The sequence below is a fragment of the Ochlerotatus camptorhynchus genome, unplaced genomic scaffold, assembly GCF_037179485.1.
Source record: "Ochlerotatus camptorhynchus isolate MF236.1 unplaced genomic scaffold, CSIRO-AGI_Acam_v1.1 ptg000248l, whole genome shotgun sequence".
NCBI lineage: Eukaryota > Metazoa > Arthropoda > Insecta > Diptera > Culicidae > Ochlerotatus > Ochlerotatus camptorhynchus.
The window spans coordinates 3,841,199-3,856,100 of record NW_027040738.1 but is presented as its reverse complement, the minus strand read 5'-3'; the positions used below and the strand labels follow the sequence as shown (position 1 = coordinate 3,856,100).

General features: G+C 42.8%; 1 protein-coding gene across 1 annotated transcript in view; it reads right to left on the bottom strand.

Annotated features, from left to right (window-relative positions):
- LOC135704817 (uncharacterized) overlaps positions 1–14,902 on the bottom strand; it is a 191,730-nt gene that overhangs the window by 39,810 nt on the left and 137,018 nt on the right. Inside the window, exons 3-4 of the mRNA XM_065226335.1 lie at positions 6,601–6,940; positions 6,234–6,534 (exon numbers count right to left, since the gene is read on the bottom strand). Coding sequence (XP_065082407.1) covers positions 6,234–6,534; positions 6,601–6,940 — 641 coding nt within the window. The remainder of the gene's footprint in view (positions 1–6,233; positions 6,535–6,600; positions 6,941–14,902) is intronic.

Below are 14,902 nucleotides of genomic sequence, written 5' to 3'. Positions count from 1 at the left end.
AGTTCAACATGCGCCTCTTAGCGACGTCTGGGAGGTTCTTCAACAAGTTGAACTTGATTCTATCAGCCCCCGGAGCCGAATTGCCACACGAAAGGAGTGCGAGTGAGAGCTCCAGCATTGAAAAAGGCTGGCTGATCTCGTCTACCGAATTCGTCGTTTCGCGAGGAATCATCTGTGCCGGCACAGAATCAGGACATACTTTTCGCGCGAACTTGAGAATCCAACTATCGGAGTACTCCTCGCTCTCGTTGTTTGAAGACCGGTTACGCATCCTTCGCGCCGCATTCCAAAGCGTATTCATCGACGTTTCGCGCGATAATCCGTCCACGAATTGCCGCCAGTATCCGCGTTTCTTGGCTTTGATGAGGCTCTTGAGTTCGCGTTCAAGATCCGAGTACGCTTCGAAATGTACGGGTGTTCCACGTTTCCGGAAAAGCTTAAACGCGTCGGACTTTTTACGATAAACCTCAGTGCATTGCTGGTCCCACCAAGGGGCAGGAGGTTTCCTACGGAAAGACGTTCCAGGAACCGGCCGAGTTTGAGCTTGAAGCGCGCTGTCCAAGATCAGATTGGAGAGGAGGTTATATTCCTCCAACGGTGGAAGCCCTTCTACCGACGTTAGGGCATCTTCTATCACATTCTTGAACTTTGTCCAATCGATATTACGGGTAAGATCGTACGCGACGTTAACGGGTTCCGACGGATTGAACCCACTGGCAACTGAAACTTTGATCGGTAAGTGATCACTACCGTGGGGATCTTGGATCACATTCCACGTGCAATCCAACGATAATGAGTTAGAGCAAAGTGTGAGGTCTAATCTACTTCCATTCGAGGATGGGCCAGCCAAACGTGTTACTTCTCCATTGTTAAGAATTGTCATATTAAAGCTGTCGCAGAGGTCATATATCAAAGTAGAACGGTTGTCATCATACAGTTCCCCCCAGCCTGTACCGTGGGAATTAAAATCTCCCATAATCAACCGTGGAGCAGGAAGTACCGAACAGATATCTGAAAGTTGTTTTCGATTAACAACGGCTCTAGGAGGAATATAAACAGAAGCAATACAAAGGCTCTTACCTTTAATAATAGTCTGACATGCAACAACTTCAATACCTGGAAATTGTGGAAGATTCACTCTATAGAAGGAATGGCACTTTTTGATCCCCAAAAGTACCCCTCCTCCACGCGAATCCTCACGATCCAATCGAATAATGTTAAAATCATAAAAAGGAAGATCGATATCTGAAGAGAGCCAAGTTTCACAAACAGCAAATGCATCACAATCATTATTGTGAATTAAAAACTTAAAAGAATCTAATTTAGGAATGAGACTTCGACAATTCCACTGTAGAACAGTGATCAAATCCCCGACCTCGTTTGGAAAATTATCCATCGAAGGAAATGATTGCTGCAATGAGGGGCCACTTCAATGTCAATTGCTTCAAGAGAGTTATGCCAGAACAATGCTTTTGAGAGGATCAGAAATATTGAGGTACTTGAGAATATCGTCCACAATTTTATCAAATGAGAACAACCCGGATGAAGAAGGGGCTTCTGTTCTTAAAAATGGGCCATCAGGGGTTTTTGATGTCCCCGGGAGAGATGGAAAATTCTGGTTATAATCAGTTCTGCGGAAACCAGGAGGAGTTGAAACTTCCTTTTTTCCATCACTCCTTGATTTGGGCAAGCTGATTTGGGGTTCCTTATCTGCAACTTTTCGCGAACGGATGCGTTTTCGTTTCCGTGCAGAACCTTCCGGAAAACTGAAAGAAACTCCCTCCTCAGCCAAGTCAGAGTCAGACTCGTCATCAGACAAAACAGCAAAGAGATTTTTGTCGTTGGTTGATGGTGTGGCTGTTTTTAGCATTGCTGCAAAAGACTGCCTGGAACGCTCCTTAAGAGAGCGTTCTAGTTTCTCCCCGCGTTGTTTGTACGCCGGGCACGATGAGAGACCATGAGGAGTTCCCTTACAGTACACGCATTTTGGTGCAGTGACTGTGCAGGCGCCATCCTCGTGCTTCTCCCCGCATTTGGAACAGCGTGCCTTGCTGCCACAGTGAGAGGCCGTATGTCCCAACTGTTTGCAGTTTTGGCAGTTCATGACCCGAGGAACAAACAAACGCACAGGTAGCCGAAGTTTTCCCAACTCGATGTAGTGAGGAAGGGCTGAACCAGAAAAGGTCACCCGAAACGAGTCTGTGGGGGTAAAGCTCTTTTTACCCTCGCTGAAAGATACTGCGTTCAACTTCTGGACTTCCAGTATCTCAACCGTGGGAAGCAAGGGGTTCTTGAAACGGCCAACCGCTTGCTTCGCCAAGATCTCGGGGGTCAGACTCGCTTCGGTGACCACACCTTCGATCTCCACATTACGAGCTGGAATGTACACTCTATACTCGAGTGTAAAGAGCTGGGAGGCAGCAATCTCGTTAGCTTGTTTCAGGTTAGAGACGACAACGCGAAGTTTATTGTACCTCACCTTCGAGATTTCGGTCACGGCCGAGAACCGCTTCGTCAGATCATTAGTAATTTGCATTACATTCAAAGGTTTCTTTTTGGGCTGAAAGTAAACAACCCATGGGCCAGTCGAGTCTTCTGGGTAGGCTCGCGATCGGGGGCTTATCTGTCCCTGTCCATTACCAGACTGAGAAGCAGGGATGGCATCATCTGATTTCTGGGATGACAGACGTTTTCGACCCTTTTTGCTATCGCGTGGCAAAGTGGTGTCGTCTTCCGACAAAACGTCCATTTCGTCTTCCGACAAAATGTCCATTTTGCCGTACTAGTGGAAGCGAAAAACGCTCTACCACTGCAACGATAATCAAAATTACTCGGACACAATACACGAAGAAAAAAAAATACTAACACAGAAACACAAACTTAAAATTTAACAGATGGGAGAAAGAAAGAAACAAGAACAAAAACTTATCTGATAATCCTATACTACTATCACCGAGCGTTTACACAGCAGCGGAGCGACGCGCAGCTTTGATGATCTTCGATCCGCGTGTGCGGGCGGTCTTCGTTGGTGTGTGCTTGTATGAAGCTCGGCACTCAGCTGCACACACGATGATGGATGAGCGGTTTGAATGTGGAGGCAGATGCTGACACTTGATGACGATGATCCGTGTGCACAGGTATGCGTGACCACGCACCGATGGTGCGCAAAATGGTTGGCGAATTGCCAATCGCAAAAACAATTTTCGATGATTCCGAAAACACACTTTCTTCTCAGAAAAAAAACTCACTTTTTGATAAATTTATCCGGAATTATGCCAGGAATCACTAAGCGAGAAAAACTGATTATTTACGTCAGATAATAGCGAGAAAACTTCCAAATTAACGGAGCGCGAAACAAGTCGACCGTACTTCTTGCTAGGACGCGGTGGTGTCTCGTGATGTTTTCTGTTTGAAGTCATTGTACTGTGCTCTAGTACGGTCAATTCTGGAATTTGGAGCAATCGTTTGGTGTCCTTATCACGATAGTTGGATTACACGAATCGAATCTGTACAGAGGAAGTGTGTACGTTATGCTTTCAGGAACCTTCCATGGCGTCATCCTCAGCATCTGACACCATACCAGGATCGTTGTCAACTACTCGGAATAGAAACGCTGAAAAATAGACGTCAAGTTGCTCACGCGATGTTCGTCGTTAAAATCCTCAGGAATGACATTGATTCACCATCCTTACTAGCAAGAATGAATATCTACGCCCCCGAACGTTTACTACGACGACGAAATTTCCTACAGTTTGAACCCCGCAATACCCTATATGGACAGCATGATCCGGTTAGATTTATGTCAGCTACCTTTGATGAAGTTTTTCATTTATTCGACTTCAACGTACCGGTGTCCACGCTGCAACGACGGTTTACTGACCATTTTCGTAATACTTGACTAAATTTGTGTAATTTTATTTATGTATATTTGTATGAACCCTACATTATGTTATTCATTAAGACAAAAAAGTGTCAGATGAATTATATCAAATAATAATAATAATAATAATAATAATAATAATAATAATAAAATAGGAACTGATCACCTCAATTCAGAAGAACGCTTAAAATTACTAGATTGCTTCGAAAATATCCCAATGTTTTCTACACGGACGGTGATAACTTGTCATTTACCAACGTAGTTAAACATTCTATAAACACATGTGACGAATTACCTGCTTATACTAAAAATTACAGGAATCCGTTTGTCCATGAAGATGAAGTACAAAAACAGATTTCAAAAATACTCGACCAAGGTATCATTAGACCTAGCACATCCCCTTGGATATCACCCATATGGATCGTACCAAAAAAGACAGATGCATCTGGCGAACGGAAATGGCGTTTAGTAAACTATAGGAAGCTCAATGCTAAAACTATAGACGACAAATACCGTTTACCCAATATCACAGAGATACTGGATAAACTGGGTAAATGCCAATATTTTAGCACGCTCGATTTGGCCTCAGGTTTCCATCAAATCAAGGTGGATCCCAGAGATGTACCAAAAACAGCATTTCAAGTAGATCATGGTCTATACGAGTATTTGCGTATGCCATTTGGTCTAAAAAACGCACCAGCTACTTTCCAGCGCGTTATGGATCATGTACTCAGAGAATATATTGGAATATGTTGTCTCATTTATATGGATGATATTATCGTTTTCTCTACCTCTCTGCAGGAGCATTTAGAAAATTTGGAAAAAAATATTAAAAGCCCTTGAAAAAGTAAATTTAAAATTACAGTTAGACAAATGTGAATTCGTTAGAAAAGAAGTAGCTTTCCTAGGTCATATTGTCACCGATCAGGGAGTCAAACCGAACCCCAATAAAATCGAAGGTGGCCTTTAACAAGAAACCAAAAACAACTTAAGGGATTTCTTGGAATTCTCGGGTACTATCGGCGGTTTATTCGCGACTTTGCGAAAATTACCAAGCCACTTACAGCTCAATTACGTAAAGGTGAAGTAATTGAACACACACCTTTATTTGTGAAAACCTTCAAAAAATGCAAGGAATTGCTTACACAAAGTGATGTATTGCAATACCCTGACTTCAATCAACCATTCGTTCTCACTACTGATGCAAGCAATTTTGCTCTCGGAGTAGTTTTATTGCAAGGCTGTATAGGAAAGGACAGACCAGTCGCGTTTGCTTCTCGAACTTTAACAAAGACTGAAGAAGGCTAATGCATCTGGAACTCTCGGTTGAGAGCACGCAATGAGCTAATAAGTGATGAGCAATAAGCTTGAAATGCGAAGAAAAAGAATAATAAGAAGACCAGAACAGAGCTTTAAAACCATGATAAAACTTGAAAAGTAGCTTGGCTTGGATTCAGAGATATACCATCTTTACGGATTTAAAAAAAATAATTATGAGTTTTTTCTTCAAACAAGGTTTGTAACAGTCCCCTATTAATTGATTTGAGGATAATGGAGTAACATTTCCATGTAAGAAAAAGAGATAGCAATGCAATATACCTCAGTCGTTGAGATAGATAGAATGGAGCCGTGTCCACAATTCTTCTTGAACATTCAAAACCGCTCGAAGAGGTTTTTTGTTCATGCCAAACCAAATCCAATTCATGCACACAAGAGTAACCCATCTTGTCGCCATAAAAAGCTCCAGTAAATCAATTGAATTTCAAACCGTCTTAAATTTCCGACCCATCGACATCGATTAACCTTGAACTCGTCACGAGCCGCATTACCGATTCGACAAAGCCTCCGGCTTTTGTGTCGAAAGCCATAGTCTCCGATATCCTTTCAATTTCAATTTGCCTCTCAAATCACCTTCTAATCGCAAAAGCCTCCATCCCTGGCATCAGCTGATCAATTTCCAACTGATTGATGCCGAGATGTCGATAATGAAAGGCAAAATTTACGACTTTGGCAGCCGCGTTTCAGCTCTGCACCGCTCTTGCTGATGCAGTATAAATCGTAAATCGCTACCCGTATCTTCTTCGTTTGCATCAACTCACGGGCAGTCACTGCTCAGAAGCAGAATCACGCCCTCCGTAATCGGCACCGATCTCCGGATGTAGGCGAGATTTGACTGATGGCATCGGAACGGAAGCAATGGCCGACGGGGGGGAAGGAGGATTGATTTATGGTAGTTTGTGACGGTCGAATCTGATGCGATGGCTCAGCTGATGAAATTTGTCCAATCGAATCAAATCAGAGTTGTAGGTAGGAAGGTAATAGCTTTTTTATGTGCTGCTGAAAAATGACTTACCGATGTTACTCCACTGGAAAAATCTGCTCCGGTGGACACCGCCGGCACCGGCGTTGCTCATGCTAGCGATGATCCAGGACCAGTGGTGGCTCCGAACGGCAACAACTGTGGTCGTTTCGCGCCTGGCCGTCCGCAACGAATCGATGGCGGATATGCATTTGATGTGCAAGGCCGCATGATCCACCCCCTTGGGAAAAAGTTTATCCACCGGAAGGTGCATCTCCAACGTTCGATACCGCAATAGGAAACTGTCGCTCTCCAGAGTGGTCTCCTGCAGCGGTTGAAGGTACTCGATAGGAATCTGAGAAAGGGCAATAAATTGGCTTACTCGGAATTTCGGCTCGCATCACATCGCACTCATGCTCACCGCTTTTTCGTTCACGAAAAAGTACAGGCTCGTACCGAGGCTGGACAAGTCCGAGGTGCAATTGGCCTCAATCGCCTCCCCCGGATAGTAGGTTGCCGCGAGACCACTAATGATTGGATCGTGCTGGGGCAGCACTTCGACGGTCATGTTTCGGCTGCCGTTGGCCAGGGCGAACTGCGGTGCATCGCCGGAAATTTCACACCGATACTCACCAACGGAACGGCGCTCCAGATTGGTCAGCCGTATCTGACACACGAACTGGTTGCACAGGTTATCATTGGTCAGCACCACCCCGTCGACCGGGAAGGTCTTCATCTGGGGGTTCAGCAGCGGGACGTACCTGGAGGGATGGTGAGAATAATCGATTAAGGGCTACCTATTGGCGCTGTTGGAGGGATGCTTTCAGAATGCTTATGAAAGATATAAATTATAGTTCACCGGCCAAAACCTGTTGGAAGCATGTGATGCATCGCTTCATTGTCATTGTTATCTTAAGTTCATTTCACCAGTGCTGTCATGGTTAATTGGGAGGTAGATGCTCACTGATTGTTTTTAATGGAGCGCCCATCATTGTAATTTCGGACTGTACAGAGAATTTTGTTCTCCCTAATTTAAACGTGAACGTGTCTGCTATCAGTTCGCGGTAAAACTTTGAAATACCTACTGGAACTGCAATAAAAAAAAATATCTGAACTTCAATAATGTTTTCTAGATTTGAATTTATCAGATGTTTTTAAAAGTTGCCGCAATTTTCCAGAATAATTGAACTGGCCTGAAGTGTAATGATCAATGTTTCCTAAATTTTCAAAAAGTTCTAGAATTTTCTCTTAGTTTTTCTAATTTTTCGAGTAGTTCTCGGAGCTTCTCTAGCGTTCCATGAACGTTCCTGTTAATCTGGGAACTTGCCTGAAATATTTGCAGAAATTTTCAGAACATTCCTGAAATTCTCGGATTATTCCATTATTCTCCGGAACTTCTTGAAAGTTCCAGCAATTAATTAATGGATCTACTTTAAAGATATCAGGTCTTCTTCAAAACACATCACTGGAAATAATGAAACAGCTTGAAAATCATTAAAATCTCAGTTCTTCCCTGTAGATGTTGGAACTTTGCTTAAGTTTTCGGAAAATCGCTGAGCTTCTTGCCTGTAAAGTAACTTTAACTTCCTTGATTTTAATTGAACTGTCCTGAGGTTCTTGGATTCATCCTGATTTTGACGTAGGATTACGTCTTTCAGCAACATATTGGGGTGCAATTTAAAAAAAAACCAAAATCGATCACATTACGAAAAGGGGTCAGGTTTTGACCAATGGCAATGACTGTCAATAGCAGATGGATTTTAAATCCAAACAAGTCAAACGATTGGAAATTTATCTACGAATCTGAATAATTTTTTTTAATTTTTAATAGGTCACTATTGAAAAATACACAAATGTCCAACTGTTGCAATGGTGATCAAAATTATCACCGATTGCCTGCAATTCTTTCCCTAACACAGATTTAAAAATCGATTTCCATCCTGTCTCACTGAACGGTGCTCATTCAATTACCGTGTGTGATGGTGTCCGGTCGTCGGTGTCAGCAGCAGCAGTGCTTTCGGCGTGTGGCGTTGAACATTGTTCTCCAGTACACAACGAAAGGCAGCCTGCAAGCAGCGAGCTGCAGAGCCCACATGAGCATCCATAGAAGGAGGAAGAAGCCGCTGCACTATGGATCGAAACTAGTTTCTTCGTGTGTCGCTGTGGGTCATCTATGCTAAGCGCGTCACCCTTGCTCCAAACAACATTCAGCTCGCCAGCCTCATCCGTCTTGAACACCCTATTAGCTCAGCATTACTCAACCATCATGACAAAACGGTCCTTTTCAAGACCACCATATAAATGATAAAGAGTCTTTTTGAAACATTTTCAAGCTGAGCATTACATTAGGTCCAAAATAACATTGTTCGATTATCTTCGTTGACTTACTCTTTCGTTAATAACTTGAGTACATAACCGTTTCTTTTTGTGTTTGTTGTCATAGATTCTAGATAAAAGCTTATTTAATCGATCAATGTGCTGAAAATACCTGGGAATGTCATTAGGACCAAATGCAAAGTTCAGCTTGATTCGACTTAATGATGTTTATTTTTTGTACTTTTCATGTTTAGTTTAGGTTACATCGTTGGGGCCAATAACGCCTGTTGATGTTTAGTCATAAATAAATAAATAAATAAATAAATATGTTTTGTCAAGTTTATCAATCGAATGTCAGTTCCCATATGTTAAAATCTGACATACCATATATTTTTAAGGCAACATTGGGGGTGCAATTTCAGAACCCAAAGTCGGCCGCGGCATGTAAGTGGTCTGATGATTGATTTTAATTTTGAATCGATAGGAAATTTTTCTGCAAATCTGTTAGAATTAAGGATTTACCATTTTTCAAAATGTCACCATTGAAAATTGCACAAATATTCAAGTGTTTCTATAATCATAAAATGGACACCGATTGCCTGCAAAAAGCGCTTTCCCTAACACAGATTTCAAAATTGAATTCCATCCGGTCTAAACAGACGCTGTTCATTCAATCATCGCGTGTGGTAAGTGATGGTGTTCTCCAGTACACAACGAGAGGCTCCCCGCAAGCAGCTAGCTATCAAGGCTGCCCTCAACCACTGATCGGATCAGTTGCTCGTCGTGATTTTGGGATTGATGTGTTTTCCCTAATACGTATTTCATTTCCGCACCGCTATCATCTCCAAGAACATCGAAGACAAATTTCTACAGCATTGTTCTAAACTGGCTTCCAAGATTCCAACCCAGCGGACCACAAATGACTGATAAAAGAGTTAACTAAAGAATAAGCGCTTGTATCCAAGACATACTGTCCAGGATTGGCTTGTACTACATGGACATCAACAGAGCACCTCACAAACAGAACTCTCAAATTGCTTCCGAATTTCAACCTATCGAACTTTTTCTCTGATAATGTTCAGTTTAATATAGTATATACTATACTTTTACTGTGACATCAAAACTACCTTTCGTAACCCAACGTCAAATCTACGGTCTTATCTTGGATACAACCTCTTACTTTTTTTATTATCCTGAAGTTCTCGATACTGTCCTGAATTCGCTCAAAGTTTTTTTTTGTTTTGCAGCATATAATAAGGGAAGACACCCATGGTCCCGCCATGGGTGTCACCCAGTCACGCTACACCTCATAAATGTTTTGTGAAATAAGGAGCTCGGTGGCCTTGTGGCGACCGATTTTGCTTACAAAATAGAAAATCATGTATTCAATCCCAAGTTCCTTTTATATTATAGTGCAATACTGCCGGTAATCGCAAGTCAGTCCCATCTGCAGTTTTATCAATTTTGAGTTAGCATCATTATTCAGTTTATCTTTCTATGTTTTTTGAGATGTGCTATTGAAAAAAAGATGGTTTGTTCAAGAAAAATTGAAAACAATACCAAGCCAAAACAATACCATTGTCCCACAGTGAAAAGTACCCGCAAGTGAGTCCCATTAGAAAAAAAAGAATTTTATTAAATAAACTATAATACAACGTCAAAGATATGTTTTAAGGATTGATTTTATAGAATTAAAATTGTAAGACAACACATCGCATCATGAGATTTGTCTCAACACAGATTTTGTTCACTTCCCCTAGGGTATCTAGAACAAGTCCGGATGTGCTCAGTTTGACCGCCAGTGGATATGGCTTTGAATTCTCATGTGATTTGACGTATCGCTTGATAGATTTTGATTTAAAAAGGATTTACCATTTTTCTGGGATTATCCGAAACATGTCCGGGTGTGGCCAACATGGTGCTGGTCACTCATCATGACTCTTATTGATCTTATGTTTGAATTCTCATGTGAATTGATTTATCGCATGGTGGGTTTGGCACGTTTCGCTCTGGTCTTATGAAAACCCATACTCACCTGAATATGTTCCGGCCATTGTTCTAGATCCAGCGGAACAAATCCAGCAACATACAATAACGTTCTATGGGACTATGGTATCTTCCTACTGTTCAATACTGTGCTAAACGAATGCATCATCGTCATGGAATTGTGACTGACTTGCGGTTATTTTTCTCATTGACGTTAAGTGTAATCGCAAGTCAGTCCCACTCAGATTTTTGCCATGAAATAAAAATTTCACGAAATGTTATCCAATATTTTTTGGTAAACATAGATGCACTCTATCACAGTGTACGTTTATTTTTGAATTTATCCCTCTAAAATAAGTTTCAAATCAGAAAACTTGTAAAATCTTTGAAAGCTGTTTTCTCATTTCCAGGTTTTTACTTTTTTTCATAATATCATGTAAAGCCAATTGGCGGGACGGGTACATGAAAGTAGTAAAATTTTTGTTTCAGGGAAGACGTGTTGATTGGAAATTCATATCAAATCCTTCTTAAGAGCAGTTGTTGCCATCATCGGTGAGATCGCCGCCGTGATTGAAATATAGTAGCAGCAAGTTGAACAGGAACTTGATCGTAATTGTTTTGGCATATAAGGAGCTCGATGAACTAGCGGTGACCGAATTTGCTTACTGAGTAGAAGATCACTGGTTCAAACCACAAATCATTCACACTTTTGAATCGTTAGGGTATCAATACGGCATATCGTTTACCAAAACGAATCCTGCTGCAATCCCAACCCGTTTATCCAACATCCCAATGATTTCTCGTGGACGTGCACAGGTGTTCTCGGCTTCCATTTAAGCGGGAATTACGTGAACTTGAAAAAAAAAATTTCCTAGCATTTGGACGTGACTGGCGCTGGTATTGTCTAGTTGTAGATCTCCAGTATTTACACAGTGAGGATAATTGCTAGTCCCAACGCAACGTCTATTGGTTCGCTGTGTAATTACAGCTGATCTGGCAATAACGGAGTTGAATCCTCGGACGGTCAATCATGCTCATGAAGTTCTTGATACTGCCCTTAAATATTTGTGAAACTGTCTTAAAAATCTTTAAACTTCGCTGAAAATCTCTAAGTCTCTGTGAAATTCCCAAAATATGAGCAATTTTTTTTATTTTTTTACGTAGGACTACGTCTGTGCTTTCTATATGGGGGTACACTTTGTGAAAACCATAAATGGAACATGTAACAAAATTATGAAAGATTTTGAACATAAATAACTCAGCTGCCCCTAAACCAATTTCAATAATTTTATCATTAATTGAACAGCAATATTTCTACACATCAAGGGAAATGCTTTTGACTGAAAAAACTATTGAAAAAGTGGAAATGTCAAGCATTGTTCAATGAACAAATAAAAAATGATAAAATGAGTGATAAAGTGATAAACATTTCATGAAAACAAACTTTCTTCCCAAACCCAGCCGTCATAATCGAGTACCACTTGGTTGCACATCATTCTGCTTTAACCTTAAAAGATATAAAAAGAGTGCTGCTGTCTAACCTCAACTCAAGATTTGTATCAATGCAGCAAAAACACAAACCATTCTGTTTCCACACTCGAATTCACCTCGGCTTGTTCCGCCTGCTAACGTCAAGGTGCATGTTGATAGCACTCCTATTGAATGGTCGAGTGAAGTAGTCAACCTTGGTCCCACCCTAGATAGCAAATTGCTATTCCGATCCCATGTAGGCAAAACATCCACCAAGTGTAACATCTTGATCAGGTCGCTCTACCCTCTGATAAACAGGAAGTCCACCTTGTCCCTCTAAAACAAGCTTGCTGTTCGAATTACGCAAACGTCCACCGACTCTTAGAATGCCATTCTCGCAAACATAAGGATGATACCAGCGAAGTGGAGACGTTCTACTGACAGGTTCCTTCTTCCGAACGGCTCGTTGCTCAGTCGGAAATACCTCTTCCTGTACCTTTCGTATCAACGTATATTCTACTTTCCATAGCTCTTCCGCTCTTAGAAAACCAGTTGGACGATTCTCAGGTGTCTGAAGCGATCTGCAGCCAAATAGAAACGCGACGAATCAACTCTCCTTCTTCTGCCGGAGCAGGATTCGAAATTGGCCAGTTGTTCCGCTCTTCAGTTAACCAGCTCGGTCCATGCCACCAGAAGTCATTGTTGATGACATCCTTCGGTCCTATTCCCCTCGAAATCAAGTCTGCCGGATTGTCAGCACCTGATACATGTCTCCAGTCAAAACCTTCTGTGATCGCCTGGATTTTAGCAACTCTATTCGCGACAAATACTGACAACGTGGATGGAGGAGCCTGGATCCATCGCAAAGCACACGTAGAATCCACCCAAAATGTTGTGCAGCCTTGAAGATTTGTAGCTTTACGTACCTTTTTGAAAAGTTGAGCGGCAAGCAATGCACCGCCAAGCTCCAACCTCGGTATGGATTGAGTTTTAAGAGGAGCGACCTTGGATTTCGACGATAGGAGTCTAACCTTGATATTCCCGTCCTGATCCTGACGTCGCACGTAGAGGCATGCGCCATATGCCTTCTTCGATGCATCGGAAAAACAATGGACCTCTACCTTCCCTGCGTTGGGAATGATCACGCAACGATCTATCCGTATTTCGTTAAGGATCGGTAGCTGAATATGAAGTTTTCTCCAGGACTCACCCACCGTCGAAGGTAACGGCTGGTCCCAATCTAACTTCTTGCCATTTTCATCTTCCAACGTCCATAAAAGCTGCATGAACACCTTTGCAGCTGTCGTTGTAGCACCGATAAATCCTAGCGGATCAAACAACGTAGCGATGATCGACAAAACCTTGCGTTTGGAGAGAATTTCATCGGAATCGACCGGGGGGACATCAAACTGGAAGCGGAAGACATCTTTTCCGGGTAGCCAAGTTAAACCTAAAGCCTTTACTGACGGATCTGGATCGAGATTGATGCCGTCCGCCGGACGAATCGCTAGATTGTCGTTGGAGATACCGTGCAGGAGCTCTGCACAGTTGGATGCCCATTTCCTGAGCCGAAAACCACCGCTACTCGTCATCTTATCCAGTTGGTTCTGCAGGTTATCGCAACCGGTGATGACATCGTCCATATATGTATCCTCTGTGATTGCCTTGACTGCTAACGGATATCGCCTTCCTTCATCCATCGCTAATTGGTTGAGTGAGCGAGTTGCAAGGAACGGAGCCGGTTTTGTTCCATAAGTGACGGTGTTTAGCTCGTAAATTCCAACTTCCTCTGATGGTGAAGGACGCCAGAAGATGGACTGGAGTGGTCGATCAACAGAAAGAACAAATATCTGACGGAACATTTTTTCCACGGCAGCAACCAGCATTATCTGCTTCGTACAGCAGCGCAGGATGATGGATCGAAGGTCCTGCTGTATTACAGGACCTACCAGTAATGCGTCATTCAACGACAGTCCCGTAGACGTTTTGCATGAAGCGTAGAACACCACACGGACCTTTACAACCGGATGATGCGGAAGAAAACAGCATTTGATCGATCCTTGGTCATCTACGCATGTGCCTCAATTGTACGTACTCCTCCATGAAGGCGACGTACTGATTCCGGAGGTTCACGTCCTTAGAAAGCCTTTGCTCGGTGCCTAGAAAACGTCGGAATGCGATCTCCTTAGACTCGCCCAACCGAGAGATGACGTTTCCATCTTTGGGAAGCGATACAGAGTACCTGCCATCCGCTCCTCGCTGTACTGTACTCGAAAAAATAGCTTCACAGCGAGTCTCTTTCGGGGAATAATTGTACTTGGAGTCTACCTCCTCCATGGACCAGAAACGAGTAAGTAGTTCCTCCAAGCGACCCGTACTTGCAGTGTTGCAGTTGATATGCAAACCCTTCTGCGAATTCTCCGCTGACAATCCAACCGAAAACGGAGTCCTGTAAGGCCGGAAGTCGCTCTCCAAATGAGATCTTCCTGCCAGAGTCGAAGAAGTCGAAAAATGCTTCAATTCCCAGAACGAGATCCACTTCCGACGAGACACAAAATGATGGGTCGATTCCTTCCGGTATCGCCCAGCCGGTGATGTTGATGCTAGCGATTGGGAGGTTGGCTGTTATCTTCGGAAGTACCAGGAAGGCCATCTGGCGCGAGAATTCCGACAACCGGGAACGGATTGTTACCACAATCCTTTGTTTGACCTTGGATGCTACCTGACCAATGCCCAGAACCGAAATATCCACCTTGCTACGAGAAACCCTGATCGGTGATAAAGTTACTCTCCGATCCTGAACGAGAAGAGCACGAGCTAGCATCCTATTGCCGTCGTAATCCTGAACAACGACAACTGCTGTCGCGAATAAAACCTTCGACGAGCATTGGTGCACTGTGTCAGCTACCAAGCTGTCAGTAGCTGCCAGGTTAGCTACTTGGGGAGGAGAG